Below are 20,852 nucleotides of genomic sequence, written 5' to 3'. Positions count from 1 at the left end.
TCTACTAATAGGTAACTATGCATATGTTAGTGAAAAACTGTTAATCAGGAAACATTTTTTAAATGTAATTCTTCTCAGGGCCCCGAGGTGTAAAGTCGTCTCCAAGTATTGATTCAATCTCTCTCTCTCTCTGTGGCCTCTCTGTGTGCTATGACCGTCCACTGGCCAATACGTGGCATACGATATAGAACGTACTTTTAAGACCCACGGTGTCATTGACAAATGCGTCAAGTTTTTCCATTCAAAAAAGCGTAATTTACTGCCACGGTATTCAAGCATGTCCCTCGCAACACGTGGCGCAATGAACTTCGCCACTCTAGGGGAGGGGGGGGCTGGAAGACTCGTCACGTGCCAGTGAGCTCGCCGTCCCTGGGGGTAGGAAGCGGGGGGGGGTTCAAGACTCTGCCGTCCGAGGACGCTATCACGGGGGACGGGAGTCCAACTCCCCCTACGGCTGCGGGGTTAACTCAAGGCCGCTTGACCTGGAGATACCCCGCTGTGGGCGAGGCTGACTGACTAACAGCCACTTCCTACGCGATTGGCCCCTGTGGGCTGTGGCTACGCAAAAAGCTGCGCGCGGCAATTTCCGACCGTAGGAAGGTTGGCCGATGTGGTGCGAGGCGAGCCCCGCCCTTGGGCTGTTGACCACAGCTGGCTTCGCGAGCAACCTCTCGCACGCTCCCACACTACCCACCGCAAATGCATGCACACTTCCCCATCCGCCCGTTCCCCCAAAGCGCTGTGCAAAAAACCACGTGTGCAGGTCCGTGGGCGCTTAGGGTTCCAGGAAGCTCGCCTGAGAACCACGCAGTCCACCGATGATGGGTTGGGTGGGGGGGTTGAAATGAAGCTGGCACCGTGCTTATGCCCGATGCACTTTATCACTCGAAGCTAAGCGACCCACAACCCACACGCACGCGGAGACACGCGCGTGTTCACGGGTTGATCAGCTCGCATTCTGCGTTCGCAACACAGAACGTGAACCCTGGTGCGGACGTGCTGATGAAAGCCGCGCTGCTACGCATGATGGTGGTGATTATGATGATGATGCCGACGGCCTATTCTCCTGCTCCTAAGTCGCGACCCGAACACGTTTTGTTCTTGCGCTGCCCGCGTCTCAGTGTACGCCGCACAGGGGCGGTTTCTTCATTAGGGCGATTGGGCGACGCACCACCAATGTCATTCAACCACAGAGTCACGCTAGCCGTCACTGTGCCTCTGGATATAGTCCAATCAGCGTCATGTCACGTTCTGTGGAGTACCGCCTCTTTTTGGGCGATTTCACTCCAGCTGAGAATCGCCCCGAGTGGCCCCATAGACTTACATTCAAAGATGTTTTTTTTCGAACGGGGGCGCTGCAATGCATTCTCTATGGCTTCCGGGAGGGCTCACCCTAACGTGCTTACGTCATCATACGTAAGCACGTTTCATCCAACAATATAATTTGTCGCCACCTAGTGGAATCTTTAATAAAATAAACTTGAGTGGATTGTATATTAATAGTGAGTATAGAAACAAACAAGATGTATTGTAAGAGTCACTTTATTTTTCATTAATATTAAAGAAGTGAAGTTGCCTTTACATGCTTAAGCTGTTAATTTATCCATTGCATGGGTGGACCTTATCCTTATCAATCATCCAGACATTTGCCCCCCCTGAGAGATTTTGCAGGAGCCGCCACTGACGCCGCATAAACCATCACGCGATACTCCGGTCATCCTCGCAGCGGCTTACGGCTGGCCATCGGACAAAGACGGTCACCGGATCGCGCGTGCGCTTTCGGATGCGCTTCTGCGGCTATCTGGAATGCTCTTCCTTGCGATACTAGGAAGCCACTTGGAGCTACACACTTATAACTCATCGTCCAGATTGACACTCATTTCATGACAGCTGCTTTTTTGTGAAAGTTTGTTGTCCTTCGCCCGCATCTCCGATTGGCATGGTTGGCTACGTACGGTGCGAAAGAAGTTCAACATAAATACATACACATATTATAGGGGCCCGTGTCTCGTATTGGATCCGCGCCTACGGGGAGGGAGAAATGCCCCCCCTCACCCGCGCTCACCTGGAGGTGGGCACCTGTGTCTGCCTGCCCTCTGCACCTTACACTTGGGCCAATTCTCTCCTCCCTTGGGCAACAACTTGGCTGAGGTCACCCCGAGGCTTCCTGGGGAAGAATACCCATGGGGGAGAGGTCTGATGTCGGGGCGATTGTGCCGGGCTTACACCCAGGTGTGCGTGACATGTGTGGTGCTTTGTGGTGGTTTGTAGTGGGGCGTTGGGGGGAGCGATAACGAAGCGGTTGGCGTGCTGCGCTACCAACCTGGCGACCAAAGTTCAATTCCCGCTCATGATCAACACCAGTGACGATGATTATCTGAATGGGACCTGGGCATCGTCTAGGTCGACTCAGCCTCAAATGAGTACCTAGTGCGGTGTGTAAACGTCACCACTAGGGAGACAAAGGCGGCCGGGCGTGGTTCCGACCACATACCCCCTCGTGCACAGTGCCGGCCTTCATAGGTGCTGCTACTCGCTACCAGCACTTGCCCCAACAGCCTATTCAGGCGACACGGGGGATCTTTGTGCTGGGGGGAGGGCAGTGCTTGGTGACGTCACACACAATCACGTGCGATTGTGCGTGGCCGCTCAGAGGCGCATCTTGCCGTGCGCTCAGGGGGCCTCTCTGCAGGGCGGAGAGGCGTAGAGACAAAAGAGGCTGGAGAGAGACAAATGGAGGCACAGATAGGAAAGCATAGCTGCAAATAGACACGCAGAAGAGAGACAGGCCAAGGTAAATTACACACAGTTGAGTTCATTTAATTACAAAATAAAATAACATTGATCTTCATGTCAGATTTTCTCCATTCGGTGTAGGTAAATTGTCGCCCTATAATCAGAAAATCTATCACGGATTGATTTAGACGCTAGTCACTTGCCACTCTCCCCTGGCAATCCATGAATTAAGAAGTGTAAATGTTATATATATAAAACACAGGCTAAGGAAGGACATATCACTATAAATAATAATGGCTGAGGCTCAAACCCTGATGAAAGATTGGCAGCCAATTTTAAACATAATTCTTGCCAAATTATTGCTCGATGTGGCTATTGCGACATGTACGGATGGACACTCTGCACATACTGACATGTGTATGCCATATCCGACTGCTCTGCTTTGGACAACAGTGTCTCTGTGTTGTCAAGCAAAGGCTTGGACTGACAGTACTGCTGGCGTTCCAAGGACTTAGCTCTCTGGATAACGTTGAATTCACTTTCACAAGGAGTATCCTGTTGTCGAAGTAGGTCATCAAACACATTGTTTACACACGTGTGGCTGCTGCCGTTTTCACGGCACATGGGAGACATGGAAGAGTAGGTTGTATTTCTGGCATCGTCGCTTCGTAAAGAAATGTCATCCGTGTTAAATACATCTTCACCGTCAATTTTAATTGAAAACAACTGGTTTAAGTCCCCAGAATCCCCAGGGGAATTCTGGTTGTAGTCAATTGTTATTCCATCGAGGCAACCACCGTCAGACGACCCGCTGTAGGCGGAGTTGGGATTTTTCTTAGAGACATTATAGTCCCACACGCCGTCCTGCAAATACAAGAAGAAGGAATTGTACATGCAATACTTTGAGATGTGTCTTTTATAAATCTATAACTATTCTGTCACACGTTGAGAAAGGAGACTGCAAAGGTACATTTATCTGGGAAAGTGACGTAACCTCTGACCTTTGGCTGTTTTGTGAGTTTTCAGTTGTTTGACTGGTCTTTTTGGAGGCGATGTGTTTTATCATTATTAAAAATATATAAATTTTCTGCTGATTTCGTATTAGTAGTATGACACGGATGGCAGTCAAACTGATTAGAAACATTTAGTACAGTTGTACAGTCTCACTCTGCCCCTCGTTGACACGAAGGCACACTTACAGTAATCCAGATGCAAAACTCCTTGCAGCTCACATTTCTAGTTCACATTAAGTATTATATGGCACCCACCAAAGAAATGTGGAATTTTTCACTGCTGGTGTCATGCTTGATTGTGCGTCTCAGGCGTGGTGTAATGATAGTCATGGCAAAGGGTATGCAGAAATACCGGATACATCATCGGAATGAAAATACAGATCTTAAAAATCCAATCAAGAAAAGTCTCTTTTGTATTAAACTGATTGTGGCTCATCCCACCCCCTCAATCACATTTCTGCTAATTCTCGTTTTTGATATGACCAGGTAAGGCCCACTGAGCTGTATAGCTGTTTTTTAGAAGCGACCTGGCCACAAATTATAGCTCAACGAAGTGGCTTATCACGTGTAAATGTCTAGCAGCCAAATACTCTAAACGCATGTTTATAAATGTGAAGGGATAAACTGGAGGACCCGGAGAAAAATCCACGCGACCATGGGGAGAGAGACACTGCAAACTCCAAATATGCAGGCGTCAGGGTTGGGATTGAACATGCGACATCCGGTATACTAGGTGAGGTAGTTAACATCTCTCCACCATGGCAGTGAGTGATCATGGTGGCAACAAGAGATGCAAATCATATACGAAATGATAAGATCAGCCCAGAAAACTGAGCGCATGACTGTTCATGACAAACCCGTGGAGTGGGCCATACACTTAAATACCGTAGTTAATTCTTAAGTTAAATACGCAAATCGCCAGCTCGTGTGTTGAAGGTTGGAGAAGTTCACCAGCGTTCCAAATAATTAATTCAAATTATATCTCTATAAATAATCGTAATTTACAAATGTTTAAACAAGGTTTGATATGCCAACTTGATTTATGTTGCACATCACCTCTGAACTATTTATACATTTTCCAATTCAGGATTTGTGCCAATAAGTGGAAGCAACATTTTCACGATATGTTTAGATGTATATAATAATTTTAACTCCAAATATACTATTTGGTTGTGAACATTAAAATGTAAATGTATATATTGTGTAGATGATGCGTACGCAAAAACAATATAAGTTACCAGAGTCATTGGAGTTCCTTTTTTGAAAGTGTAAAGGTACTTGTACATTTTACACATGCTTAATCCGATTAAACAGAAAGTTAGAATGAGTAAAGTGAATACTATGATGAGTATCCAGAAGAGATCTGAAGAAAAAAAGAACACCGGTTAGCAATGAGCATCGTCAGTGCATAAGCAGTCAAACTGGAGTATGATTGATGTGCTTATTAAACTACGTCATAATTATATGCGTTTCATTGCCTACAAGTCAAACCGGAGAATGATCAAAATAACCTAAATGGCTTTTTACTTGGTAGAACACTACGGACACGCTCACCGGTGTTCGTATCGTACTCACCGCTGTCAGTCTTGATGCAGGTTTCTTTCGACCAGTTGCTCTCTATATTGAAATTCGACAATTTCACCTTGGCCTGTGCGCAAAACTGAACACCCTTTCCCAGACGCATAAAGAATGAGCCTTCACTCGAACTAGCCTGCAGTGGCATTTCACAACAACAACAAATTAGGCACAATTACGTACATTAATTCGGTAACATAATAACATCGTCGAGCCCACGATCAGTTGCACCGAGGCGAAAATAGATTTAGGAAAATAGAGTTTAAACATTTTTTATATTCGCTTGAGTTGCCGTAGCGATGTGGTGGCTCAGCGTTGGCGAATGAAACTGATGCAACGATGCCGAAAATTAAATCGAAGGTCAACGTGGAATGAACGACAGACGTGGGACAATCACTTCACATTGAGTGAAAGACGATCACCGCGCGTGACGTCACAGGGATTATGTTTGCTGTGATGTCACCATCAATGACAAAAGATCCCCAGTAATAGCCCTAACAGACTGTTGGGGCAAGTGCTGTTAGCGAGCACCTATGAGGGCCAGCACGGCACACGAGGCGGTGGGTGGCCAACACCACGTTCGGCCGCCTTTGTTTCCCCAGTGGCCATGTTTTTACACACCGCACCAGGTACTCATTTGAGGCTGCGTCGACCTAGGGAAGGTCCAGGACCAGTTCAAATAATCGTCACCGGTGGTGGCCGTGAGCGGGAATCAAACTCGGGTCACACACACGCGCGCGCGCGTCCATAGGTACACATACACGCGCTTGCTGCAGATACACGCAACTTTTAGGGTGCGTACGGCAGTAAACGAATTAAATAATAAAGCGATGCTGCGCGAAAAACACCTTAGACCTGCAACACATTTGTATTTCACTTTACCCGCGGAGGGTTGGGGGGGGGGTGACGTTAGCAGGCACACTGCGTGACGCTTCCGCTTTTGCGGGAGTGACATGGCAGATGTGATGTCACAGCTCACTTGCCGTGTAAAATATATGCATTATTGCGCCCCCCCACCCCAACAAAAATACAAAAGTCTATTTTTATAATTTTTGCATGGTGTACAGTCTGGAAAGTACCCACATAGCAAATTTCAAGTTTGTTGCATGTCAGGAAGTACGCTAAACATTTTGAACAGACGTAAAAGGAAAATAATAAAATAATAAAACATTTACATAATAAAATAATTATCACGACGTTTCGGCCACAACGCAAGCAGCCGTCTTCAGGTGGAGAACAGGTCTGTCGAGAAGGCAGAGTCGACAGACCTGTTCTCCACCTGAAGACGGCTGCTTGTGTTGTGGCCGAAACGTCGTGAGAATTATTTTATTATGTTAAATTTTTATTATTTTATTATTTTCCTTTTACGTGACTTTACCGAAAGAACCAAGAAGATGAATCCCTGCAGTCACGAAAGCTTTAAATCGAAATTTTTAACAGACACACATATTCACACATTTCCCTTTTATATATATAGATTACCTCGTGCTCACTAGACCCCAACGAGTGCTTGTACAGCATACGGAAAGGAAACAAATCGTCGATCGATTGTTGCTTGCCATGTTTAAAAATTGGTGTTCGCGGTAGAATTGCGAACACATTTACGCCATTCTCAGAAAGATTCATGTACATTTCTGGGTCACCGATGGCAACTGAAAAAAGACACACACACATAACACCAATTTAACTGCATTTTCAATTGCAGCCGTATGGCATGACATTATACATATCACTTCGGTGAAGTGTGATAATTTGACAGCCAGAGTTCAACGAAATTGAAGCCATTTCTACATGCACACGAGATGATTTGGTGATGCTGCTGCCTTGGCAGTGTGCAAAAGAGCAATTTAGTAAAAAAAACGTGAGGCTTTCACGACCAATATTATCCATAGTAGAGGGGGGAGGGTTGGTTTAGCGTGTTATAAACACCGATTACATTTATATACGCTCCAATTATTAACGTTTAGGGTCACATCTATTCAGTATCGTACAACAGATATTTGTGTGACTACATAAACTCCATTTAGAACACAATGAAGACCAACATCAGTGGATGCTTATGGCATAATTCATGTGGTTTTTTTGTGACCGAGCAAAGCAACTGGAGAATAAGTTATTTGTAGTTCAATACACGTGGAGATTACAGGATGCTTGGAATTTCATTACTAGAGGTGCAACTTGGAAATTTCAAATAGAACATTCTCCCTACTAAGACGCCATCATATTGTCAAAGGTTACCCTCTCCCGACCGGTTATCAACATTAACCATTATCCTCCGTTTGTTCAGTGCCTACTCACTATCACCATCCCTTAGTGTCCTATGGTACTACAATCCACCTCCCTCCTACACATCACTCCACTTTGCTATAAGTTTTCTTATAAATTATTTTTTGGAGCCTGATCTGCCTTCAGTAAGTGTCTGGAATATACGCCAGTCTACTGGGTTTCTAGACTCGTCTTCCTCCAGGAATTTTGTGAACCTGTTGTCAATAACTTGACTCGTGAATATCTTGAGTGAAAATGTGCGGCCACATTGGTCACCAAACAATAATGATGCACACACCACGAAATGCATGAAACCATCATGAACCCCGGGGGTTCTCTATGATAATTTGAGACTGCTATAATTAAACATAATTCCATTCACCTCTTCGCATAAAAAAACACGTCTTAGTCCATCAGCCTGTTGGCATCCCTCGACTGATTTTGACACCCGGTCTCGTCGGTAACGTCAGCAATTGTTTAAAAAAAAAGCCTGCCTCTGCTGAGAAAAATGCTGCTTTTTAATATTCCAAAATGTATCTAGAAAGCAGTAAATAATGCCTGTTTATGTATGGTAATTGTGTTTGTGAGCACAATAAGCATTTAACTTGATTAGTGCACAGCGGACAAAAAATAATCCCTTTGCATACATGGAACACATTTTAGCACTACTTTTTTCCCTCAGACGTAAGTATGGCCCTTTAACCGTTATTACTAAGTTAAACAGTACACTAAATGAATCGTACTTACACTGAGAGAGTGGGATTATTGTTTTGTTTATCCATTCAGAGACTCCAGTGGAATGCACGGCACGTAATCGGATGAAGTACCGGTCCTCATAGATATTAGCTGTTTCTTTTGTTAGATTGCAGTGCGTCGATGTAACATTAGAGCAGTCAATGACGTTTGACCACATGTTATTGGTTCTGTAAAAAAAAAACAGGACGTTATCATTTACAAATGTATCAATGAAATCAACATCATTGCCCATACATTCCCGTTAAGAATTACATAGGCCTTGGCAAGGTAAGGTAAAAGGTAAAAACAACGAGCCTACCTTTACCCTACATTTTACCTTACCACAATACAATCATTCTACCCTTACCTTCTACCCTTTAGCAAGGTAAGGTAAAAGGTCAAAAGCAACGAGCCTACCTTTACCCTACCTTTTACCTTTACCCCATACGGCTCTTGAGTCGGGTGCAACCGCAACAAACAAAATATGAACAGAGAACATCTTAAAGCGACGACGCGCAACAGAAACATCCTGGATAAACCAGCAAATCTTCCAGAAAAAAAACACCGTATTACAACGCTGTGTGCAAATATCCCAGTGTGATGCAAGTCAAACAATAATAACCATAAGACTATAAAACAATGTAACAACAGTAATCATAAGAACTGTGATTCAAAGTTAACAATAAACGATATGCATAACATGTACGACCAAACTTGCAGCCATAGCTGGCAGCATGACACTCCCAGTGTATGATGTGTGAGTGAGTCAGTGGTAGTGTGAGTGAGTGTATGATGTGTGAGTCAGCGTATGATGAGTGAGTCAGTGTATGATGTGTGAGTGAGTCAGTGGTAGTGTGAGTGAGTGCATGATGTGTGAGTGAGTCAGCGTATGATGAGTGAGTCAGTGTATGATGTGTGAGTGAGTCAGTGTAGGATGTATGAGTGAGTCAGTGTAAGATAAGTGAGTGTATCACGGCATCCTCCCCACCATCAGATAAATGCTAGGTAGAGCGCTTTATTCATATAAAATACTCTCGAATCGGGCATTGAGGCTATCGATGACACCGTCCTCCATAACCTCCTCGTCCCAGTCGTCTTGGTCGATGACTATCTCATCAACAACCTGATCAAGTTCGTCATTGCCGTCGTCCTCGGACGAACGACGGGCAATAAGATCCTGCGCCGCTCTGGCCCAGTTAGATGGGACCTTCAGGCAGCCGGCCGCGATCCATAAGCACAAACACATGGACTGGATGAAGAGCGTCGACGACAGCGACTGGCGAACGCATGTGAACTCCCGCCCGGCTCCACTATTCACGCGTTGGCAGGGAGTTGACGTCGCCGGCACTCCCAAGTAGTCGAAGGCCATCTTGTAGTGGGCAGGGAGCATCTCTTTGTGGAGAGACCACCACCGTATTATGTCAATGAAGGCGCTGGCGGTCGTGACGCCAATGCTCATAAAGCGGTCGACTTCATCACCGTCATCAATGGAGCTGCCGACGTTGCTGAATAGGGTGCTGAACAGCGACCGCTCCTCCATATGGGCAACGACTCCCTTCGGCGGGATCGCGAGCACGCCTGAGTAACGATGCTGCAGGACAGAGCAGATCGTGGTCTTCAGTGTAGCCAGCTCGTCTTGGTCTGTCGTTTTCGGCAGCTGTGGATTCAAGTAGGATGCCACAATGGCCGGTTCCTGAACCAGGACGTCACGGTACCGCACCAGCTCGGCCTTCATCCCCGTTGTGGTCAAGGACTCATCGATCGCTCTAAGAGCGGCTTCGCCGTGATCACACTGACGGATCAGGTGCTCCATCGTCACTGGCACGAGATCGAATGTCCACTTGCGGTCCGCCGTCAACGAGGTCATGACCTGGCGCGGCATTAGCAGGAATGCTGTCACGCCCTCGATGTTTGCCCACTGCAGTTCAGATAAAGCACCGACGCTGATCACATCCTGGAAGTGCACCATGATAATGTCCAATGAGACACGCTTTTTGATGGTGTCGTCGCCCATGTCAAACGTCAAATTCCACCTGGTCGGCGAGTCCTGGTGTGTCGGCTCCTTGCTGGCGAGCTTAGCGATCTCAGCCTCACGGCGGTACGACTGTCAGATGACCTTGTTGCGCCTGATATTGACGAGTGCCTTGCGCAGTTCGGCGTTGGTCGACTTGATCAGTTTGAGAACTTGGACGATGCTGATCTGGACCGAATGATCCGCGCAGCGAATATGGTGGCAAGCCCGCAACTGCTCATATCCGGCATTCGCGTTGACCAGGGCGAATAACATCTTCACAGCACTGATCGCATCAGAGCCATTGTCGCTGGTGACAGCGAGCAACTTGGTCGAGACATTGTGCCCGAGGCTTTGGAGGTGCTCAAACAAAGTAGTGCCAATGTTCTTGCCAACACCCCTTCTGGACTGCACATCGAGGATCATCAGCAGCATGGATTTTGACACACCAGATTTGGTGTCGATCCAGTGCACCGTGACCGTCCAAAATCCCTTCAGGTTGCAGTTCGACCAACCATCGATGATGAGCAAGATGGTGACGCCCAGGTTGGAGAAGAACGCCCCGACGATGGGCAGCATGATGGTGTGATGCTCGACAATCCTGCGAATTATGATGCGGGTCGACGGGCCCTCGTATCCCTGCATCAATGTGTGGACCAAGGTCTTGAACTTGTCACTGCCGGCGGCTCGCAAAGAGATTGCACCTTGGATAACAAAATCAACCACCGTGTTCTCAAACTTTACCAGAAGGCAATCCAGGATTGCTGGCCGGCTCAGCGTTTACTGTATTAGGCGGCTCGCCGACGCCAACGTCCCGACCTCACTGCCTGGGGCGAGCACGTTGTGCTACTTGAGGTGGGCTTTCCACCCCAACGCGTTCGTGTGGGAGGAAAACCACTTGCAGCAGTGCACGCACTGTCGCTTCCCTTGCTGCACATGGGGATCACCCTCCATCCAATCGTGCGTGTGCTCCCACGGGAATGCATGCGCTGCCTCTTTCGATTGCTGTTCACAGCGACTCCGAAAATTCCGTTGCTGGCATCCTCGACCTCATCCTCTAGCTCAAGAATGTGGTCCGTCTCCATATGGTCTGACATCAATGATTGCAATTTAAAATGGAGGCCATGGACTGTGCCACGGAGCTTTTAGCGGTAAACAAGGTGTTTACCGGGTAATACGTTGTGCTACCTTTACCCTCCCAGGTAATTCTTCTGCGCTACCTTTACCCTACCCTATACCTTACCCCTTGGCATGGTCGACACCTTTACCTTTACCCTTTTACCTGGTAAAAATGGTAAATTACTTTACCTTGCCGATGCCTAGAATTACGGTTGCACAAGCATACCAAGCTACACTTTTCACTTTTTGTTCATCTTTCAGAAGGCCTATGCAGAGCAACGTATTATACATTCAGGTGTAAGTGATTTAGCCAATCAATCACTTTGTCTGGGAGTGTGAAATGCAGAATCACCCACGTGTATGTGGGGGCCCGTGCAAAGGAGTTAACAGCTCGCCACCGTGGTCGGAGTTGAGAGTGGCCTCCAGCTCACCGAGGAAGTTGTGCCTTGTGTAGCCAGGGCCATCTGGCTCACGGACACATACTTGCAAGACGATGTCTGAGCTTGCAGGACGATGTCTGAGCTTGCGGGACGATGTCTGAGCTTGTGGGACGATGTTACTTGTGGGACGATGTCTGAATTTGTGGGACGATGTTGCTCGAGTTTATGTTGATTAGCTTGGAGCGAGTACATGATGAGACCTCCTCTCCAAAACTACTCATTATCTATTTTGCAAAAAGCTGCCCCACTTAAACATAAATAAGAAGAGTTCCACTCTAACAACAATAGTTGATCTTCTTGGTTTTTTCGGTAAAGTCACGTAGAAGGGAAGTAATAAATTAATAAAAATAAACATAATTAAATAATTCTCACGACGTTTCGGCTACAACACAAGCAGCCGTCTTCATGTGAAGAATGAGACACTGCCAAGCTAGGAGCTTATATATAAGCTGAGTTGGGGGTGTAAGAAGAGTGCCTTAACAAAAGAATGTGCATATCAAGAGGAATTTAGCATATTCATAGAAATGCGTAGGAGGTGGGCGGGGGGGTTTCAAAGTCATACTATGCCCATGCATTATGCAGGACCAGCAGCAACCAAAGGGAGGGGGCAGGGGGGTAGCATTAACAAAGGGAGAGAATGTTAATAATGCATAATTTGCTCCGCTGCGGGTCTCCTTCCACCGCTCTCCCATTCACACGTTTCATTGCTTCTACATACTATTAACATTCTTACACCCCCAACTCAGCTTATATATAAGCTCCTAGCTTGGCAGTGTCTCATTCTTCACCTGAAAACGGCTGCTTGCGTTGTAGCCGAAACGTCGTGAGAATTATTTTATTATGTTTTATTTTTATTAATTTATTACTTCCCTTCTACGTGACTTTACCGAAAAAACCAAGAAGATGAATCCCTGCAGTCACGAAAGCTTTAAATCGAAACAATAGTTGATTTGGATTGTACCTTCCTCTAAGAGGCCTCTCATGTGGCTTTGCTACCTTAAATATATATTTTTAATTCCCATAATTAGTACACACATTGCATGCATGCAGTGTAAAACGATCAGAATTGTAAAGCCTGCATTATTTACATCAAGTAAAATATATACTGTAGATGTATCCATACCAAATACAGTTGACAAATCTGTTATTTATATTTCTAGAATTCCGACAGTATTGGTCAGCAGGCATTCCAGAGATGGAACTGAAAAGAGTAGTGCACTGGCAGAATATTTAACCATCAGAAAACGTCATCAGCTCATGTGAAATGAAACCTAACTGTTGAGAGGTTATTTCGATAAAGTGTGCAAATGACCTAATCTGAACAGCTGTTACAAGGGCGTTGATTCATCTCACTCTCTTATCAGCATCTGAGCATACACGGCTTGTGGAAAGGGGTTGTTACATAATACAGCAAACATACCTTTTGAGGGAGTGCATGGACTCTAACCCATGAAGCACAAATGCTGCGGCATAGACTCTGAACTCTGAACTATTCACATGCATCTACCCGTTTTATTTATGCTGCATTATTTTATAGCTGCGTTCTTGGGATTCCCTATGATTAATTCAAATCCTGAACACACACAATAAAAACTCAGATAATTCAGTGGGTTTTGTTTCCTCTTTGCGGCAAGCATGCACTGTCAGCGAGTGCTTTACAGGATTCCCTTCCTGTGGAGCCGTACAGACTCAGCAGGCAGAGTCCCATTACGGGGCTAAGAGAGTCAATTGAAAGGGGTTCCAGAGATACCCTACAGATCAGTGATTCTTAACCTTTATTGCAGCCTTGTACCCCTTTGGTTCTCAAGCGTAAAAACATGTAAACATGTTAATAACTACATAGGGTTAAATGAAACTTAGTAGCTGTACTTATGTCCCCGTGCTTAATTAGAGTTTTCGATTATTTACCTTCGAAAAAAATTTCTGGCCATGTCTTGCACCCCCAGAAATGGCATCTCGCAGCCCCAGGGGGTGCGTGCACCCCAGGATAAGAAGAACCGCTGCTCTAGAGATGGTGGGCTCGTGAGATGACGGGCAGGCTGTGGGTCTCAGAGAAATTCATGGGTGGGGGGATTTTAGCGACTATTTGGAGAGGGAGCTGTGGAGAAATTCTCTAGGGAATACAGCCTCGAGACTTTTTATGCGCGTGTTCTAAGAGAGGTTCAGAAAAGGTTCTAAAGGGGGCGAGGGCTATGTGGAGACTTCAAACTATACCAGTGGTTCTCAAATGGGGGTACGCAGACCCCTGGGGGTACGCGAGGTGATTTATAAATATGTTAAATTATACCATGCATGAGAGTCATCGGGAATACTCATTTATAAATCTGCCAATATTAAATAACTACGATTACATTTAAATCCATATGGTAATCTATAACGATATAAAATACCGTTTTATAAATTAATTGATCATAAACAATACCGTTTCCAAGAGTAACCAGCGAACGTGAACAAATTACATCATGCGTGCAGAGCGTCCATTTTTTTTATTCGCGTGTAGTTACTAGCTAGTCACAAAATGGACAAATAGTTAAAATATTGACGTTTATTATTCATACATGTATTTATCAGAACCGTGTTGGGTCAGGCAAGTGGGGTTCCTCGGTGGAATCAAAATTCAACAAAGGGAGTAGAGCAGGAGCCAAACAAAGGTTGAGAACCACTGCACTATACACTTCTATATAGGTATTATAGATGTTCGCTGCAGTTATTGTTTGCAGTTTATTGTCTTGACTTAAAGCTTTCGTGACTGCAGCTTTCGTGACTGCATTCGCTTGTGTTGTGATCGAAACGTCGTAGTTTTTGTTATTTTCCTTGAACCTATCTACGTGACTTTACCGAAAGACCCAAAGAATACAGTTTATTGTTATCGTGACAGCACTCACCTGTACTGCACGATGTATTGAGTCCCTTCAGGTGTATTCACGCCTGACTCCCACGTCAAGTCAGTGTAGAAATTCACGATGTCAACCTTCAGATTCCGGGGCTTTGGCAGAAACGCAGATGCCTCACAGTGTCCTTGTGGAAAAGCGAAGGTGTTTAGATGTTAGCTCAGAGTGTAGATTTATAACAAGAAATGTGATATGATTGATGACAATGAAAATAGATCAGGCGCAGGTGAGCTCGCAATTGTATTAAAACATTCCGTAGAATAATAATTGTGTAACCCAGAAACGTATTCTTTATTTGGCAGTGTGGAGCTGTTGTTGTTAGCTAAATAAATGAAGAGACACGCGTCTTTTACATCTCAAGGAGAGCCTCACGCAGATTTAAGATTCTTCGGGAAGCATCCTATTTTGGAATCTGTCCCCCCTGTGGCCTACACAGTCGGTGGGTAGCCCTTACACACCCACTCTGTCACTGTAGAATTCATCACACGAAAGTAAAACTGATATTTTAATTGTGAAATCTGAAAATGTAGCCAAATTAAGTACAGAACACTAGTTTGTCCATTATGAACATATTTGCTACAATATGCTCCAAACAAATAGCTGGTCTCATTTACAGATGCTAGACATGTCACCACTGCTTGTCCAGTATAATATTATTCGACATTGTTTGTCTACTGTCAGATTTAGTCTTAAGAAAATCATAATTCTTACAGTCGTGGTCAACAAAGTCACATTCTCCGTTGACTCCTTCTGTCTCACAGTATAATTCTCAGCATGCATCTCTTCGTGCGTCTCCCTGTTTTCTTTTCACATTTTTCGTTCCATTTTCCTTGTCAAGTGTTCATGTAACTGATCCATGTGTCATCGCTGGCATTCATACAACTGGTTGAAAACTTAATTTTTCGGGCACATTGGCTTGTTTCTGTTTATTTTAATGTTTAACTTTTCTAAAGCACTCCATCCTGATTATATCCACCTCCTTATATAATCCATTTGATCCCTTCAATTACTGCTCTTTGTGAGTTGTGTCCTTTCCATGGCCATATTATGTTTTGTATTTTTTGTAAATAGTTGCCAAAACACAGCTATAGAACATAATCTGTAAGATTCTTGTCGGTAGCAATTCAACACTAAAGTTCCAAAATATTCTTAAGAGTCCGAATGAAAGCCTTAACCCTAGAAATACACCATTCTTCTTCATACAATTAAGTGCCAGAGGCTTAAATGAGGACAAATGCATCTGGTCTGGTAGGGTTCATCAATCGAGGTACAAAGCTTAAACGTTGAAGCTGTACAAAGCTTGTTAATTTGTTGAACTGTAAATAAACGTTTAAAACATTTACCAGTTTAAATACAACTTAAAATGCGCACGGTATTCTCTCACTCGAGAAGAGAGGGAGAACGACTGAGAGGCGCGATGAGGAGGAACCACATACGACAGCAGCCACGCGGTCAGCCAGCTCCAACAATTTCCCAAGCCAATTCATGAGCGTTTGCGTGTGGGAGGAAAGCAGATTCTCCAGGGGAACACTTGATCCGATGCAGACGGGGTTCACATGTTTTCTGTTCTGCATTTTCCCGGCAAGCAAGCGTATGATGGCTCTTCCTCTACGCCCACGGGGACGGGAATTTCGCAACATTTGCATGTTCCAATAACCCTCCCTGCCTCCACAGTGCCGGATATACAGGCGCGTATCAACCACCGCCCGGCTCGATACATTCCAAGCCATTGTCAAATCGACTGCTGCATGATGGGCCTCCCAACATTTGTGTCACTCATGGGGAGTTACAAGACCAAACTTCACAACGCTGGCCAGTGAACAGTCCGCTGTTTTTGAAGGGGGTGGGGCGGTGTGACACACTGGGCAGCGCACCGTGCTACGAAGACAACCACCCGGTTAATTTTCCTGATCACCGGTAGGTAACATCGAGGTAACATCGAGGGGTCGGCAACCTGCGGCTCCGGAGCCGCGTGCGGCTCTTGAAGGAACTGCTTCGTGACGGCTATTGATTAAGGACCACCACCGTCTCGTGTTCACCCACAATGCATTGCGGCCCTTGAAATATAGATTTTATTTTGGTTGCCGGCCCCTGACCTAACTCCACTCACCAATGCAGAGAGGTATGGTCAAGCAACCCCCATAAGTGACACAACACTGGAGGCCTTCGTCGAGTAAGTGGATAGATATGACAACGGGCTGAAATTGAGATTGTTAAATATATTTACGTGGTCAATAGTTTCCACTTGTAGTGCTAAATGAAATAAAACAAATATATACTTTTTATCGTAAGACTTCAAAAACAAGTTGTACATGTCGTACATCCATATCCCATTTGTTTTACGTTAGTACTGTACAACAAAAACTACCACCCGTGTTTTTCTTCCAACGTAGGCAAATGTGCGCATCTGAACTTTATGTTACATGCAAATCGAAATGCAGCATGCTTTTCATAACAGGTTACTTCAGTTTTACGTTACCTTACCAGACCACTCTTAACACTGTGAAGGGCCACTCCATGTAAGGGACTCTTTAGCAAAGGGGGTTCTTATTCCGCACACCTTGATTGTGCTCAGCATTCATACAGGGCTGGATTCAGATTGTGTAGGCCCCTGGGCTACAGGCACTGTGAGGCCCCCAGTAATATTTTCAAAAGGAAAACAAAGTTAAAGAAAAATTAAATGTATTTTTGCAAGGCTAACAACAAATAAAATTCAGCATTCACAAATGAAAACACTTTTCACTTCATCTCTGGAGGTCTTCCAGCTGGCGGAGGCCCCTGGGCTGCAGCCCCTAAAGCCCCGTGCCTTAATCCGGCCCTGCATCCATATCGACCTCAACAGTTGTTTTCTTTTAATACCGATCACAATTGCGAATTATATAAATACTTAAGCAGTGTACATAATATTGTTTGACCATGTAAACATAGATAGAAAAAACTATTTGATACATCAGCCTACAGCTGCGGTTGGGTCAAAACCATCGATACATGGGTATCAGAATACACACTCGTAAATATTTAAAGTAATTTTTTTGTCCGAAATGTGACGCATTAACTGGATAACTGAGAAGCCAACATGCCATACTCTGGTGTCGGTAAATCCCTTTTTACCAATCCACCGATGTATATAGGGCAAAGCCGCACGATTCCAGGTCGTTAGGGTTATTTGACTATTGTCTATATATAGTAAGTATGTGTTTCACGCACGCTGACCCCCGTGCGTGTTGCTGGTGAAGGCGGGGAGGATAACTCCAGCACAGACACAATGGTCTTTGCCGCACCGCCCTCTGTTGACAGTACAGCGTAGCTGCTGCCTATACAACGCGTGACTTGCGTACGGTGGTCAACCCTCCACAGGCACTGTCCACCAAGACTTTGACCCGGCTTAGCTTTCGAAATCAGGTGAACTAAAGGTGAATTGATCGGAGGATATGTCGCTCTACTACCTACACTTATTACCACGGCCGCATTAACCAATACGGCCACATCAGGCACTGTGCAAAGGGCCTACGAAAACTTACGAAAACATAAATTGACCATTCTTGATTTCAAATCAAGATTGAACCGCCTCTACGGGGAGGGTTTTCACACATCTGTTCCCACCTGATGATGGACGCTTGTGTTGCGCCCGAAACGTGATTTATTTTATTTTATACCTACGTGACTTTACCGAAAGAACCAAAGAGTATACATTGACCATGTTTTTTTGTATGATACGAACATGTTACCAAGATATCTTCTTGAATAAATATGTTTATATATAGCAAGGACAGGCGCAGTGGTTATGCAAAGAGGCAGAGTCATGTCAATGTTTATCGTTTCCTTTTCATAAGGTGAGAGATAAATTAACACCGGTTATTAACTTTTCAAAAAAAAATTCATTGCAAAATTAGCAGTAACATCTTCACATGGTGTTTATTTGCACAATCTCATTCTCATTAGCGAGCAATGCAAGGGGAGACAAAGGCGACGTAAGTTGTCCTATGGTTGATCGAAGAGTTTTTTAAAAAAATCAGCTTTAGCAAAGTAACAGCGGCGGTCTTAACATGGGGCAGGAGTACCACGAACTGTAGAAGGTCATCACTGAAGGCCATGGCCAACAATAACCTTTATCCGGGCCTGATTATTACAGAGCACGAACTTTAAACGCGTTGATGACTGCTTCAGCGAGCGGCACAGTGAAAATCAACAACGCAATAATATCAAGGGGCAATATATTTTTTGTTTAAATGTACTGCGTTTAGATGCTGTTATATTGTGAACAGTGAAATTGAGTCCAACAGGGTCGGGTAATTGAACGCTACGGGACAGCCACTGTTGGGGACAAGTTAACGTTTTTCATTAAGAATTTAAAGTGACACCAGCGGAGAGTTTAAGGGATAAGACTGCCACACATTGACCCCCCCCCCCCTATAGACTTAACAGACTGTTGGGACAAGTGCTGTGAGCGAGCACCAACACGTCGAACAAGGGGGTAAGTGGCCAACACCACGCCCGGCCGTCTTTGTCTCCCCCAGTGCCGATGTTTAAACACCACGCCAGGATGCTCATTAATTTAAAGCCGAGGCGACCTAAGAGAGGCCCCAGGCCCGGGTATAGATATTCGCATGACACCGATATCGGCTGGGAAGGAGTCGAACTCGGGTCTCCGGGTGACGGGAGTTCGTAGTGCATTGCGGTGCCAACCACGACATTCCCCCCCCACCCCCCACAAAGACAAATATCCCCTGTGTAGCCTTCACAGACTGTTGGGGCAAGTGCTGTGAGCGAGGAGTACCTCCACACCACGGGCGCACTTAGAGAATTGCTCATCAGGGGCACGACATTTGGCGCGCACGCGGGATGTGAGCTCCGAACCTCCCGTCCCACTAAAAACCATCAACCCCCTCACTTCAAATTCACGACGTCCGTTTGCGATGCTGAGCATCGCCTCCGCAGATTTGTAATCCACTGAATAGACTCCAACACCGTTGCGCGATTGTGCTCCATGCAACCCAAACTATGGACCATATCGTAAAGCGCAACCTGTAACCCGCGCTCCTTCAACGGAGGGAGGAAGCCCCTAACGACACGAATACTCCTCTCTCTCACCTTGAAGCCCTCTTAGCCGTGGCTATCGGATCTCGATATTGGTTGGCATTCATCTCCTGAACAAATTGCCGCCGTTCTGCTCTTGCGTGTGGCAGCAGCAACACGTCTGGGAGACGGAACGCCAAACGTCGAGATCTGCTCGCCACGGGGTTTCGGTTGAGGGAGTTGATGCAGTAGTCGTGAGGGTGTCGGATGTCACGATACGGTCCATAGGTCGTTCTCACCACGCGCGCAAGGACAAGCAAGCAACTCCGCTTCGCGCCCATCCCTCACCTGCCCACGGGAGCGCAACCAGCAGCACCAGCAGCGGAATCATCCCAAGTCGTGCCCGCGGTCGCGAGCGTGAGACACGAGCATCTGCGTCTCGGACTTCTTCCTGCTACGATAGACCTCGTTCCTCCCACCTTCCTCGACGTCGTCTGGAGGGTGGCGTCGTGACGCCTCCTCGTGAGCACCCCGGGGGGGGGGTGCGGCTCGCGCTTGCCGATGAGACAGCTCGTGGGCGGTGGGCAGTGGTGGTGGCGGCGGTGTTTGTGGGCGGTGGTGGTGGCGGTGTTGCGAAATCACATTTTTTTCCATCGGCGTGACCTCAACATTTAAAGTTTACGGCTACTTGCGTTTAGATGCCGCACTCGTCTATTTGTTTTTGAACGTGTGCCGATGGCGTGGTCGCCCGTGTTGACATCGTTAACAATTCAGCTCAACCGCGCGCAACATTCGCACGTCGCGCGGATGGAACTCGCGCGGCAGTGATTTGCCATCACTTTCGCTTCCTCATGGCACAGCAATATAACATGGATAGAGTGGGCAGACTTCGTGGATTGTTCAGCTAGAGGCCGAGAGTGGAACAACACACCGGCTGTCAGCAACCGAGCCTGTGGACGACTGGCTGATCTCAACTACCTCTGAAAGCTCGTCTTCATTTAAACAGGGACACGTGAATAATATTTGATATCGACTTTATTTGATTTGGTGG

The 20,852-nt window shown here is 45.9% G+C and overlaps 1 protein-coding gene across 1 annotated transcript; it reads right to left on the bottom strand.

Moving 5' to 3' along the window:
* Positions 1-1,526: 1,526 nt before the first annotated feature.
* On the bottom strand, positions 1,527-20,304 carry LOC144720200 (uncharacterized). The gene is made up of 7 exons (XM_078596706.1): positions 20,150-20,304; positions 14,780-14,912; positions 8,337-8,512; positions 6,807-6,976; positions 5,325-5,460; positions 4,988-5,112; positions 1,527-3,600 (listed from the first exon to the last, which is right to left on the bottom strand). The coding sequence occupies exons 1-7, from the start codon at positions 20,190-20,192 to the stop codon at positions 3,109-3,111; spliced, it is 1,275 nt and encodes a 424-aa protein (XP_078452832.1). The 5' UTR covers positions 20,193-20,304; the 3' UTR covers positions 1,527-3,108.
* Between the last annotated feature and the right edge of the window lie 548 nt (positions 20,305-20,852).

This window comes from Lampetra planeri, chromosome 8 (assembly GCF_965212315.1).
Source record: "Lampetra planeri chromosome 8, kcLamPlan1.2.h2, whole genome shotgun sequence".
In the NCBI taxonomy this organism is placed as follows: domain Eukaryota; kingdom Metazoa; phylum Chordata; class Hyperoartia; order Petromyzontiformes; family Petromyzontidae; genus Lampetra; species Lampetra planeri.
Note: the sequence above shows the minus strand (reverse complement) of the source record. Positions and strands in the feature narration are given on the sequence as shown.

Excerpts from the sequence above, each read along its gene's own strand:
- LOC144720200 (XM_078596706.1), bottom strand. The coding sequence starts at position 20,192 with ATGATTCCGCTGCTGGTGCTGCTGGTTGCGCTCCCGTGGGCAG. Across the intron at positions 5,113-5,324 it reads CTGCATCAAGACTGACAGCG|ATCTCTTCTGGATACTCATC; the intron begins GTGAGTACGATA and ends TTTTTTCTTCAG. Across the intron at positions 3,601-4,987 it reads AAGGAACTCCAATGACTCTG|GACGGCGTGTGGGACTATAA; the intron begins GTAACTTATATT and ends TTGTATTTGCAG.